Source organism: Catharus ustulatus, chromosome 14, assembly GCF_009819885.2.
Source record: "Catharus ustulatus isolate bCatUst1 chromosome 14, bCatUst1.pri.v2, whole genome shotgun sequence".
NCBI classification, from domain to species: Eukaryota; Metazoa; Chordata; class Aves; order Passeriformes; family Turdidae; genus Catharus; species Catharus ustulatus.
The window spans coordinates 10,865,229-10,878,097 of record NC_046234.1 but is presented as its reverse complement, the minus strand read 5'-3'; the positions used below and the strand labels follow the sequence as shown (position 1 = coordinate 10,878,097).

The 12,869-nt window shown below is 38.7% G+C and overlaps 1 protein-coding gene across 3 annotated transcripts in view; it reads left to right on the top strand.

Annotated features, from left to right (window-relative positions):
• Positions 1–12,869, top strand: part of STAG2 (stromal antigen 2) — a 75,773-nt gene that overhangs the window by 47,144 nt on the left and 15,760 nt on the right. For all 3 annotated transcript variants that reach the window (XM_033072305.1, XM_033072303.1, XM_033072304.2), the window contains exons 8-22: positions 817–968; positions 2,447–2,520; positions 2,634–2,757; positions 3,802–3,900; positions 3,996–4,075; positions 4,586–4,693; positions 5,542–5,653; positions 6,242–6,359; positions 7,067–7,170; positions 8,013–8,105; positions 8,314–8,403; positions 9,443–9,646; positions 11,100–11,170; positions 11,498–11,585; positions 11,688–11,768. In XM_033072305.1, coding sequence (XP_032928196.1) covers positions 817–968; positions 2,447–2,520; positions 2,634–2,757; positions 3,802–3,900; positions 3,996–4,075; positions 4,586–4,693; positions 5,542–5,653; positions 6,242–6,359; positions 7,067–7,170; positions 8,013–8,105; positions 8,314–8,403; positions 9,443–9,646; positions 11,100–11,170; positions 11,498–11,585; positions 11,688–11,768 — 1,598 coding nt within the window. The remainder of the gene's footprint in view (positions 1–816; positions 969–2,446; positions 2,521–2,633; positions 2,758–3,801; positions 3,901–3,995; positions 4,076–4,585; positions 4,694–5,541; positions 5,654–6,241; positions 6,360–7,066; positions 7,171–8,012; positions 8,106–8,313; positions 8,404–9,442; positions 9,647–11,099; positions 11,171–11,497; positions 11,586–11,687; positions 11,769–12,869) is intronic.

Sequence of the window (12,869 nt, the reverse complement as noted above, 5' to 3'; positions counted from 1 at the left end):
TTTAATGGTGCCTGAAAAAAGTTGCAGAAATTGCCCTGTTGCATCTTAGTTTCTGTCAAACAAAATATTTTTTTATAAGCCTCATGTTGTTCTTTGTTCACATTAGTAGCCAATTCTGTTGCTTTTATGTGTTCATCTGAGTTTTACTGTTTATATTGCTGAAGATTATATTTTGTATGGAAAAGACTGCCAGCAAAATCCTTGTATCCATATTTACTGGTACTTCTGGTAATTCTGGCTTCTGTGATTAACTCAGACTTGTTCTTTCATCTTGGAGATGACAGTGTGAGATGATGTTTTAATACAACTGTGCATCTTTAAGCCTTGCTCATAAGCTTTATGCTGGTGATACATGCACAACAATTTTCTGTGTGCTCTACCAGTGCAAACCCTTTTATGCCTTGTTACAGAAGCTTACAAGACAAACAAGTACACAATTCACCTGATAACAGAAGTCTTAGTATTTCTTGGGCTGTGTTTGTAAATCTTACGTTTTACCTTCATTTTGGGGAGGAAACAGATCCTATATCTCAATTCCACAATAATAATATATTTTATAGTAAAGATAATGCTTATAGCATTAAAGAAGTGACCAAAAATAATAGAATAGCGATATTGCACTTACTGTCTTGATAAATAATGATGCAGTGCTTGGTAAAACGTTGCATAAGTGTGTGTATCAAAAAATTTACAGTGTATGTATTTTCATAGATACAAAAAGGGTTGACAGAAAGAGGTGTCAAGATTTTTCTTCTAAGCTTTTTTAGATCAGGTAACCTTTTAAATAATCCTTATTCTTTACACTTATTTTTGTAGCCATGAAGTTGATGACTGCTTTAGTGAATGTGGCATTAAATCTAAGTATTAACATGGACAACACACAACGGCAGTATGAAGCAGAACGAAATAAAATAATTGGGAAGCGAGCTAATGATAGGCTGGAACTCTTACTGCAGAAGAGAAAGGAGGTTAGTGCAACTCTAGCTGGTGTGTGCATATGATAAATGTTTGGAAGTGGCAACTAATAATTAATCTTGTTCTGTAATTGGTTTTGGTAGTTATCTGTCTCTCTAACTCTTCAGATTGTTCATGTTTCATGCTTAAAAAACTTGGAAAGGTGCTTCTTACTGTCTGGTTTTCTGTAAAAAGAAGTACAGTAAATTCACGAATACAAGCCGCACTGACTATAAGCCGCATCTCTGGGTGTTGGCAAATATTTTGGTTTTTGTCCATAGATAAGCCGCACACGAATATAAGCCGCTCTGTCGTTCGCAGCGAGGACCCGCGTGCAATTATTAACAGAACGGCGGGAGGGCGGGGTTTACTGGCTGAGCTAAGGCTGTGCAGGCTCGGCCCGCTAGGGGCCGCTGACGGGGCCAGGTGGGCCAGCACGGTGCTGCCGCTCGGGGCCGGCCGGCGCTGCCACTGGGCTCGGTCACCCCGGGTCGGCGCTGCCCTGCGGTGGCAGGCAGGGACGGAGCTTCCCCTGCTCCTACGGCAGCGGCGGCGGGCGGGGACGGAGCTTTCCCGCGCCCGTGGCACCGGCGGCGGGCAGGGACGGAGTTTCCCCGCTCCTGCCGCGGCGGCGGCGGGCGGGGACAAAGCACCCCGTCGGCTCCCTGAGCCGCGGCAATGGCTGCGCGGGGCTCCCGTCGGCTCCCCGGGCCACAGCAATGGCGGCGCGCGCTTCCCCCCCCGCTCCCCGGGCCGCAGCAATGGCGGCGCCGGCTTCCCCCCCCCTCCCCGGGCCGCGGTAGGGGCGGCCCGGGTCCCCCCTCTCCTCCCCGGGCCGCGGTAGGGGCGGCCCGGGTCCCCCCTCTCCTCCCCGGGCCGCGGTAGGGGCGGCCCGGGTCCCCCCTCTCCTCCCCCGGCCATGGTAGGGGCGGCCCGGGTCCCCCCTCTCCTCCCCGGGCCGCGGTAGGGCCGGCCCGGGTCCCCCCTCTCCTCCCCGAGCTGCAGCAATGGCGGCGCCGGGCCCCCCCCCCCCCCGTCTCTCCCCTGGGCTGTGGCAGAGGAGGAAAGAGAGCTCTCCTGCCTCTCTCCCCGCCCCCCGTTCTGCCTACACGGTGCCAGGCTCCACCCGCGGTGCAACAAAGTAGCGATTTGTAACAATCGCAAAATGCCGACTTTGCAGCTGCTCGGCTCAGCACTCTGGCAGGCACTTCTGAGGTTGTATTAGCCGCACCTGATTATTAGCCGCATTTCCGGTTTAGGAGCAAAATCTTAGTCAAATTGGTGCGGCTTGTATTCGTGAAATTACTGTAAATGTAGAGTGTTTCTGTGATCCTGGAGCAAAATACTGCTTTTATAATGTCAATAATGATCTCAGCAGAAAGGATTTAATGGTCACACTTGTAAATGTTAATTTAGTTTGTCTACCATCAGTACCATCTGATCTGACTGTAAAAGTGCTGTCACTGTTCATGTACTCTCTGTGTTCTTTCAGCTTCAAGAAAATCAGGATGAAATAGAAAACATGATGAATGCAATATTTAAAGGTGTTTTTGTGCATAGATACCGGTAAGTTTCTCATAGTAAGTAATGTGTAGCATCATTAATTTTTTCTGGAAGCTGTGGCAGGTTATTTCTAATTATTCATGTGTTTGAACTTGCTGCTCCACTTCCCTCCACAGAGATGCAATTGCTGAAATAAGAGCCATCTGCATTGAGGAGATTGGAATATGGATGAAAATGTACAGTGATGCCTTTCTCAATGACAGCTACTTAAAATATGTGGGGTGGACTATGCATGACAAGGTAAACTGCACTGAGCAAAGGGAGCAGAACTCCTTCGTTTTGGTTATTGATCTTTCCACACTAGGTTTGGGTCTCTTAACTGTTTGAATCGATCGCTGCTTTCCTTATCACTCAGAAATACTGGCATTTCAAAATATAAGCTAGACTTGAATCTTTTGAATGTTTTCAGAGAGTACATATAGATTTTTTTAAAGGAACTGGTATTGTAGGCAAATGGTCTTTTCTATTTATTTATTTATTGCTGATGCAAACTTTTAGTTCATAGTGCTTAACTACTGCAAATAAATTCACATCACCCCTATAGCCTGGCAGTACTCTGTTTTACCAAGTTACAAAACTCTCTAGCATTCTCATTTCGCTGTGAAAAGCATGGGAAAAGCCTCCTTTTGTGCTCTTCAGTGCCTCAAGCTGTTATTTACCAACTACCACCTAGAGACTTTTCTCTGCTTGGAACGGTCAATATAGTTTACAAATATTCCGTGACTCATTATTGAGTCAGCACATTGGCTCAGTTCTTGCCTTGGAAGCTTCAAACTGTTGAATTCTAAGTGAAATAAATGAGGGATGCTTAGTCTTGCTGTGCTATTCATGGGCTTGGTGTAAAAGCCCAGTAACCTCTGGCAGTGGGGTGAGGTCATCTGTACCTTGCAACATGTTCTCTGCTGAAGCAGATCTTGTATTTCTGGAGGAACATTTCTCTCATTATCTACTCTGTAATTCTGTGTGAACAAGGGATGGTCATCAGTGATAGAAATATCTTGAGTATTTAGAAAGAAAGAATGAAACTGGTGAATTTTAATTTATGAAGATGGTAACTGCAATAAGACCTTAGGAGGTTTTGTTCATTTTGTTGATTCACTGCCTTGTTACAAACAAGGTTATATCCTTACATCATTAACATAATTATTGGTAGTGTATTGTGACAGCATTTAATCTTTGCTTTTGAATTAATTCTGACTGTAAAAGAAACTTGTCTTCTATGACATGAAGATCACATCTGTATCCTATACTTGACTTTAAATTCAGTTCTTAATTTTGTTTTAGCAAGGAGAAGTAAGACTCAAATGCCTAACTGCTTTGCAAGGGCTTTACTATAATAAGGAGCTTAATTCCAAATTGGAACTCTTCACCAGTCGGTTCAAGGTTAGTCTTACTTCTTACTTTGGGTGTATATCATTTTTTTAAAAGTTGGATTACACTTCTTTCCTCTTCAAAAATATTTTCTTTTGTGTTCTTAGGATAGAATTGTATCTATGACTCTTGACAAAGAATATGATGTTGCAGTCCAAGCAATAAAATTACTCACTCTTGTTTTACAGTAAGTACATGTATATTCCTTATCTAACATATAACAAATACTGAAACTACATGTTTCTTGTCTGTGTGGGTGAGGCCAGGAGCATGACACTTCACATAATCTGAAGGCTATGGAAATGTCTGTGCATCTTACACTCAGAGAAAAAGTAATCTGTCCAGAACAGTGTTATTTCTTATCTCCCACAGTTCAGTAGGTGTAAAGGCTAGGAACTTTGAATTCAGCCTTAGGGTTAAAAGCTATCATGGAATGTTTGAAATTAAGAACATGGAAAATTTGAGCATTACACAGTAGCTGAACTCTTGAGCATAGCCTTCTAGCAATAGCTCATACTTTTTCAGTGTATTTTATTCAGGAGGACTTTGGACCTAAGACTCTGGAATTTTAGGATGATAAATTGAAGGAAAAGGTTTAGGTTCTCATTCATTTCCATCTCCCTCATTAGAGTTCATACTTTGTTGACTCAACTTTTTTGGTTTTTCTTTCTTTCCTTCTTCCCATCCCTACCCCTAGGAGTAGTGAAGAAGTTCTGACTGCAGAAGACTGTGAAAATGTCTACCACCTGGTTTATTCAGCTCATCGACCAGTAGCAGTTGCCGCAGGGGAATTTCTTTATAAAAAGTAAGACGGAGAAATTACAGTTAACTTCTTGCTCATGTAGATTGTTATGCATTTGTGTGCATTAATATGATGATTCTTATTAGATTTAATCAATAAAAGGAAAAATTGAATCATAAAGTGGCCTTAAGAAAGAAGAGACAATGTAACATTACTGTATTTTCTAAACTGCTGTAGTTTTTCTATATGGGAAATTGCAGTTTTGAAGACTGCACTTTGAAAACTTTTACCTTCAGGGAATGTTATAAAAATGTTCCTGTGTCTTTTCCTTTCCTATTCTTCCTGTGAAATGTCTTAAAATGCTTGTGTAGTTTGGGGCCTGAAAGTTGGGCTTGCATCATGAGTGTTTTCCCATTTGTAGTTCCTCCCCTGTGCCCACCTCTTCTCCATTGTCCCATATGACCATTCATAAAATATTTTTCATTTAAAAAATCCACTAAAAATCCAACATGTCAGGTGTGTAGGAGAAAAAAATAGAGTTTCCATCTAATACTTTTCAGACCTCCTTCCAATATCTCTTAACTGCTTTAAAGTCTCCTGTAGGGAGGTTCAGAAAATACCATTTGTTGAGAAGGAGCATAGGACCTCAACTACCTGCAATTATCACTGATGTTTGTAAAGCATTTTGTTATAATTATACATCCCACTGGAAACAGTCAGTGGAATATTATTAACTCAGAATATATGAAATTGTTCAAATGATACTTGTCCCTAATTACTGCCTTTCAAAATAAAATATGGAGTCAAGCAACAAGGTATTTAGTGTGTAAAAAAAATGGGTATCTTGATGTGAATTGACTGTGGTGAAGACAATGAAGAAGAAACTTTTCAAGAAATAATTTTTCTTTTAGGCTTTTCAGCCGCAGAGATGCTGAAGATGATGGAATACTGAAAAGGAGGGGAAGACAAAGTCCAAATGCTAATCTTGTGAAGACATTAGTGTTTTTCTTCTTGGAAAGTGAAGTAAGTTGTGTCTCAGGGATGTCCTTATTTTTGTGGTGTGTGTGGGTTTTTGTTATTGTTGTTGTGGTTCTAATTTTGGTCAGTTAAATTTTATTGTTTATTTTTCTTTTCCCCACTCGTTGGTTAATAACCATGAATCTGTTCTAGCTTTCCTGTTGTTTGAGCAACTGAAGGGTCAAAAGACTGTCTTGTGTGGTTGTGCTCATTTGGAGGATCTGTCAGTATACAGTGTTGAAACAGGGTCTGAGTGCTACTCTAACAAACATGACAATGTTTGTGCAAAGAAATTGTGATTTAATAGATTTAAAAGGAGAGAGGAGAAAAAGCAAGAAACACCGCAATCCCTACCCACCTACCTACCGTACCCTTCAAGTTCTGACATCTTGTAGCACTACTCCTTGTAGCTGTTGGTCTGGATTAATGTTTTTAAGTTAATTGGGGAAAAAACTCTTCTGTTTAACTGGAGAGCTGGCAAAACTCGCTCTGTATTTTTGCCACAGGCAGGAACCGAGTGCAAGCAATACTCTGTATTATAAGTCTATAATAATCTTCATTGCTGATAAAATACTTCATCTGTTCTTGTTTTAGTTGCATGAACATGCTGCTTATCTTGTGGACAGCATGTGGGACTGTGCAACAGACCTCTTGAAGGACTGGGAATGTATGAACAGTCTTCTGTTGGAGGAGCCTCTCAATGGAGAAGAACGTAAGATTTTTGTAGATCTTTGTTTATATTGTGGTGCAGTTTTTGTTAGGCTTGAAATAAGTAAAAACATGTTTACATATATTTTCTGCATTTCTGTGACTGTAAGAAGTCATTAATACCAATTATAAAATAATGAAAAGTGAGGGAGAGTAGAAAGAGATCACCATCTGGTATGGAAGTGTGACACAAGAACAATGGTTAGAAGAAAACAGAAGGAATCAGCATGCACTGTTGCCTTGGTGTTCCACAAATCCAGGCTACACTTTTGGCATTGCAGAAACAAGAGTTGCTTGTCAAACTGGTTTATTTATTGTTACAACTACCATGTGGAAAAATACAGTAATTTCTGTGATGACAGTAGACCCAAAACCCCTGGCATAATTCTGTAATTTATAGGTCCTAGTAAATGGACCTCTGAAAAATAGAAGGGAAGTAAAATTAGTGTTTGTTCATTCCATCTTGTGACTCATCCAGTGATATTTCCTCAATTTTTCAGTGTTTTCTAGTGTTATTTTATAAGGTATTTACTTCCTCTATCCCCTCTGCCACCCCCAACTCTTGAAATGATCTGCTGGTCTACATGTCTGTCTTTTTGCCTTAAACAAAAAAGAAACAAAACCCTAAATCTCAAACACCCTAACATATCTTAATCCTTGTGGAAAATGAAGAATGAGTTTTGTGTTGACATCTGTTTCTTGAATTTTCAGCTTTAACAGACAGACAGGAAAGCGCACTGATTGAAATAATGCTTTGTACAATTCGGCAAGCGGCTGAATGTCATCCTCCTGTGGGAAGAGGAACGGGGAAAAGGGTAGGAAGCAGAAAACCTACTTATCTAGAGATGTGGGAATGGCTCTGTGGGAAGATGGAGAAGATGGTAGGCTGTTGCTGCTGAAGGGACTGAGATTGGAGATTGAGCTTTGGTCTGCACATCTGACTACCCTGGCTAGTTTTCTTTTCTGGGCTTTGGCAGGAGCTTAGTATTGTTTGAACTACTGCATTTGCTTGTTCTATTAAAGATAATAAAAATTGATTTTGAAAACAGTACTGATTTGAAAGGAGGACAAGAATCAATGTTTGGGAAAAGCTAAAACTATTTTCAGTTTGAAAGAGCAAAATGAGGGAAGGGAAAACACACTCCATAGTCTCTTGGAAGAAGGCCAGTCCACCAAGTGGCTTTTCTGTGATTGTACAGAGTTAAGGCAGCCTGTTTTGCTGAGCCATTAAGCTGTCTTCTCTCAAGGCTGGTGCATATTTTGGTAAGAAACCCATTTAAGAACAGGTTGAAACCTTGTATATCAACCTTGTTGACAAATTAATTAACTATTGTTAAAAATTGTAAACTGAAGGGGTTCCCGTTCTTATATTGTCATTCCAGTCATGGTATTTTGTTGCAGGAACCTTTTGTTCTAGGTTATTGCTTCAGTTTTCAAGATAGTCTTAAAAGTGTTAGGACTGACTTTGAATTGCATTTTTTGAATGCTGAATGTCGGTTTTTTTTCCTTTTTTAAAATTGCTTACTTCCCTCCTGCTTTACATTGATATGTTACAGTGATTTTGAGGTCCATGTATCTAGTCATTGTTTCATTAATGATAATGAAACTTGGCACCAGAACTTTTAGCTGTAAAATCCTCACAATTCCAATATTTTAGGTGCTGACAGCAAAGGAAAAGAAAACCCAGTTGGATGACAGGACAAAAATTACTGAGCTTTTTGCAGTGGCACTTCCTCAGTTGCTAGCAAAGGTAGGTTTAATTCCATTTCTCACTTTTGGATGATTGTTGAAATGTTTACTAGTGTATTTCTGTAATTAATGATACAGCTTGCCACAAGTTGGTTTTTTTTGGTTTTTTTTTCCCTTAGTAATATTTTTTTTATATTTACTTGTTCTATAATGAATTGTGTTGTCCAAGAATTTTTCATCTAAACTTTTTTCCCTTGACAATTTTACAGTATTCTGTAGATGCAGAAAAGGTGACCAACTTACTGCAGTTGCCACAGTACTTTGATTTGGAAATTTATACAACGGGGCGATTAGAAAAGGTACAGTAATATTCACACATTAATATAAAAGGAAAAGTCCTAGAATTTAGATTTTATCACTGGAATTGTGGTCATGATTTTAGGAGTGTTTTTTTTTTGTGTAAAGGAGATTTTATTTATTGGAACTCTTACTGATAGTGCAGCTTTGATTTCAGAGTTATGACTGGATGCTCTTCTTAGAGATACTGAAAATTTGAGTTTTTGCAGACCTGTCTGGCCAGTTTTAACAGAAAATCCTGCCAGTTAGATGAACTTAAATTGAGAACATTTATTGCTGGGTTATGGTCATATTTGAGATAACTGTCACAGATAAAGCTTGTAGAAACAGCTCGGTAAGTTTTCTTTTTCTGTCACTGAAACTAGAAAACCACCATCATCATTGCATGAAAAAAGAGGAAGAATACCAGATCACGAATGATGTAGTTACTGCTCTCATTTTATCTGCTATGATGATGAAATTGAAGCTGTTCTCATCTCTTTTGTCTCCTTCTCAGATGTGCTATTGCATTGTGAAGGAAGTAGCTGGAAATCATTAGAGTAAAAAAGTGATGAAATGTGTAGTTGGCAGCATAGCCAGCAGCGATCAAGCAGCAGTGAGCAACTCAGGTTGAGGGAAAGAATATATGAACAGCTGAAGTTGGCTTTAGTTAGCAGACAGTAGAGTGTTACAAAACTAAATCTTCAGTTATACAGCTTTTAAGACACACACAAACATGCATAACTGTTTGTGTGAGTGGGAGGTAAGTACTTGCACGTTGTTCAGTTGTCATTGCAAATTCAAGTGTTAGATAAGACCATACCAATAATAGCAAATTTTTAATCACTTCTGTGATTTGGTCTTTGACAAGCTCCAACTTAATTTTTGATAGACTTAATTTCTCAGAAGCTTCACTCATTTCCTAGAACGTGTTTATGTTCTGTATCATAGCTACAAAAGTAATAAATATGATTTACCTTGTGTGTGTGTATTTGTGTATATATTTATATTTATATGAAAATTAAAATACGTATTTTCTTCTTTGGCTCATCTTCCTTGTAGCATTTGGATGCCTTACTGCGACAAATCCGGGATATTGTGGAGAAGCACACAGATATAGATGTTTTGGAAGCCTGTTCAAAAACCTACCATGCTCTCTGTAATGAAGAATTCACAATCTTTAACAGGGTTGACATTGCAAGAAGTCAGTTAATAGATGAATTGGCAGACAAGTTTAATCGACTTCTTGAAGACTTCCTGCAAGAGGTATTTTAGTGTGCAATATCAACTTTTCCTGCCCTTGTAAATGTTACAGTATTTTTTTTGTCTTTCTCTGCAAGTCAGAACTAGGGGTGGAAGCTTCCCTCTGGTTTTCAAAACTGTTGGGTGCAGTAATGCAACAGTGTCACTGCTGTGATTGTGTGAACAGACTATTCTTTTAGATTAAGACACTGAGTCTTTAATTTTGATCTCCTTTTGGCATGGGTCCTTTAGGATAAGTTTCAGTAAACATTTAAATACATAAACTTTTTACTCATCAGTTTTGAGGCTTACATTTTTGAGAGTTGTAGTATTGTAATTCCGCTAGGATTCTCCTCAGATGTACTACTGTAGCTAGACTTGCCTGTGGTTGTGTGTTGCTGTTGTTAAATATCAAAATCTCTAGAAAACACTCCTCCTCCCTTCCTGAATGCAAGCAGATGCAGTTAGTGTGGGAACAAAGTTATTTTTGATCTACTGTGTTGATCTGAAAAGTGAGAATCTTCTGATAGAGTATTTAACTTCACTATGTGGGATCTCTGATACTCAGACTAAGCTTGTTTTTCCTTTTTATCTGTGGTAAGGTGTATAGGAAGTGTCTTTTTGACAGCTTCATTCTCAGCGTTTCTTAGATGCATGCCAAGCTCTCCTTTTTCCTCTTCTTGTTCTGATCTAGAACTCGATTCTAGAAATCCTAAATAAGAAATGTGTCCATTTGTTTCCCTTTGTGATGAAAAGAAAGAATGAGAGGTAAAGCAAGGAAATGAGATGTCAGAAGTTGGCTTGAAGGAATGGCAAATACTCTGGTGGAAATGTTGAAATCCTTAGTTCTTTGATTGTGCAACTACAGAATTGTAAAACTTGCATTATCTCTGCTAGACTAAAGTGGAGTTTCTTGATCTCAGGTTATCTTATGTACAAGTAGATACCTATTTGACCCTTTTATATTTACTCTTCTTTCACTAAATGGAAGTTTGATGGGAAGATTTAAACAAACCAGTTCCCTTACCTCATTCAAAGACTTTTCTGTGATTAAAGTAAGACTGAAGTACTGACCTGTGGCCCATCTAGTCCAGTGTCTTTTGTCTGACAGTGGCCTCTGCTGGATTCTTCAGAGAAAATAGAAGCACCTACATTATACTTGTGTTCTGCTATCCTAGGCTTTTTTTCCCTTCTCCTTCCTCCCTGCCCCGCCTCCCCCCTCTCTTCCTCTACCACTATTTTATAGAATTGTAGAATTGTCTAGGTTGGAAAAGACATTCCACATCATTGACTCCCATCTGTTGATGTGAACTGCCTTGTCTCTTTTTAACTCTTCTAAAAGCATATGTGACATGATAAATAATTTAGAATGAGGTCTGCACCCTCTTCTCCCCCCAGTTTGAGAGTGTGTTTGGTTTTAGTAAGTTCTCAGTTCACTTGACTACACTGCTTGACTCAATATATGATTATTAAATAGGGGGAGGAACCTGATGAAGATGATGCATACCAAGTCTTGTCAACACTGAAGAGAATCACTGCTTTTCACAAGTAAGTTGGCTTCTGCACGTGTCTGTCAGGGTTTGTGGTGTGGGGGATTGAGGATTGTTTGTTTTTAATTCAGTATCAGGGTTTGTGGTGAGGGTTGTTTGTTTTTAATATGATGTATCTTACTTTTTAATGCAACTTCATGGGATTTTTTTGCTTTTATTTTTTGTGTATGTGTGTTGGTGTCAGTGGGGAGTATTTAATGGCTGGGTTTTTTAAACACTTTTTTTTTAACCAGTTAAACTTTTAATAGTTGTTAACCTTGAATTGCAGAAAAAGTATAAAATAAATAAATTATTAATTTTTTTCCTTAATTTCTAATGCTTCCAGTGCTCATGACCTATCAAGATGGGACTTATTTGGCTGCAACTACAAGCTATTAAAAACTGGCATTGAAAATGGAGACATGCCAGAACAGGTCTGTAGTTGAATTGTGTTCTTTAGGCACAACAACAAATAGCTTTTGCTGCTCTCTTTTATTGGTACTTGTCATCTAACACTTTTTCCCTTTTGATTTCAGATTGTTATTCATGCACTGCAGTGTACTCATTATGTAATCCTTTGGCAGCTAGCAAAAGTTACTGAAAGCAGTTCCACAAAGGTATGCCTTGTTCCAATTGTATTAGTAAATAAACATTTGTACATAGCTGCTGTATCATCAAGTGGGAAACTGTGATGGAATTAAGACTAGGAATTTTCTTTATATTGATACCTACCTAATCCTGGTTGTTTTACAAGTTGTTCTGATTAATGGTGACATTTTTACTTACAAACCTAGTACTTCCTTTAATTGTTTTTATTATTTAAATGTCAGTATTATGTTTAATGTTATGGCATTTTGAAGTAATAGTAAATAAACATGATACCTGTCAGGCACAGTAACAGTACTACGAAGAGGTAGAATGGAAGTTACCAAACACAGTATAGTCAGTCTTGCTACTCTCAGATAGTGGGTTTGAATTTGTTTGGAAACCTTGAAGTATCAGTGACAAGTCAGTGAGATCCAAGAATTTGTACACTACCATGGGATTCTTATTGCTCAGTATGTTGCAATCCTACTTTAGTGTTAAATAAAAATGTGAAATGATAAAGTTAAATTTCAGATTTTTTCAGGGAATGATGAGAGGCCCTGTTCTGGTTCTGTGTACAGTAATCTTGAAGGGCAAAGCTCTGGCAAATGTCATCTTTCCAATTTCACTTCTTGAAAAATCTTAGAGAAAGGATTAAGGTTTCCTGTATCCAACCTTGCTTGAAAAGGTTGATTAGGTGGTTCACTGTGTGAACTGCCAAATGAAAAGAGACTTTTTTTGAGAGGCCTAGGTAGTTTAGAATGGAGTTTATAAGTGCTGAAACATTTTAATGATTTCTCCATCTAAAATGTAAAAATGTAAACCCTGTAATCAAACAGACTTTTTCTGCAGTCCCATAAGAAGAGGGCTTTTTCTACTGGAAATCTATGCTTGACTTGCAGTTCATTATTGGAGTTGCTGTTAACACTCCTTTCTTTATGTCAGAGTGGAGACAAGTAAATTCTTCAAGTTTTTTAAACACTTTGATTATCATGCTTGTAATTAATATAAGAAAAAGAAGTATATGACTGTCACAGTTTACTAGGGAACTCAAGGCATTAATAATGTATTAGTAATTAGCAATCCATTGTTACAATGCTCTCATTTTAATTTAAGAATGCATATATTTTTCC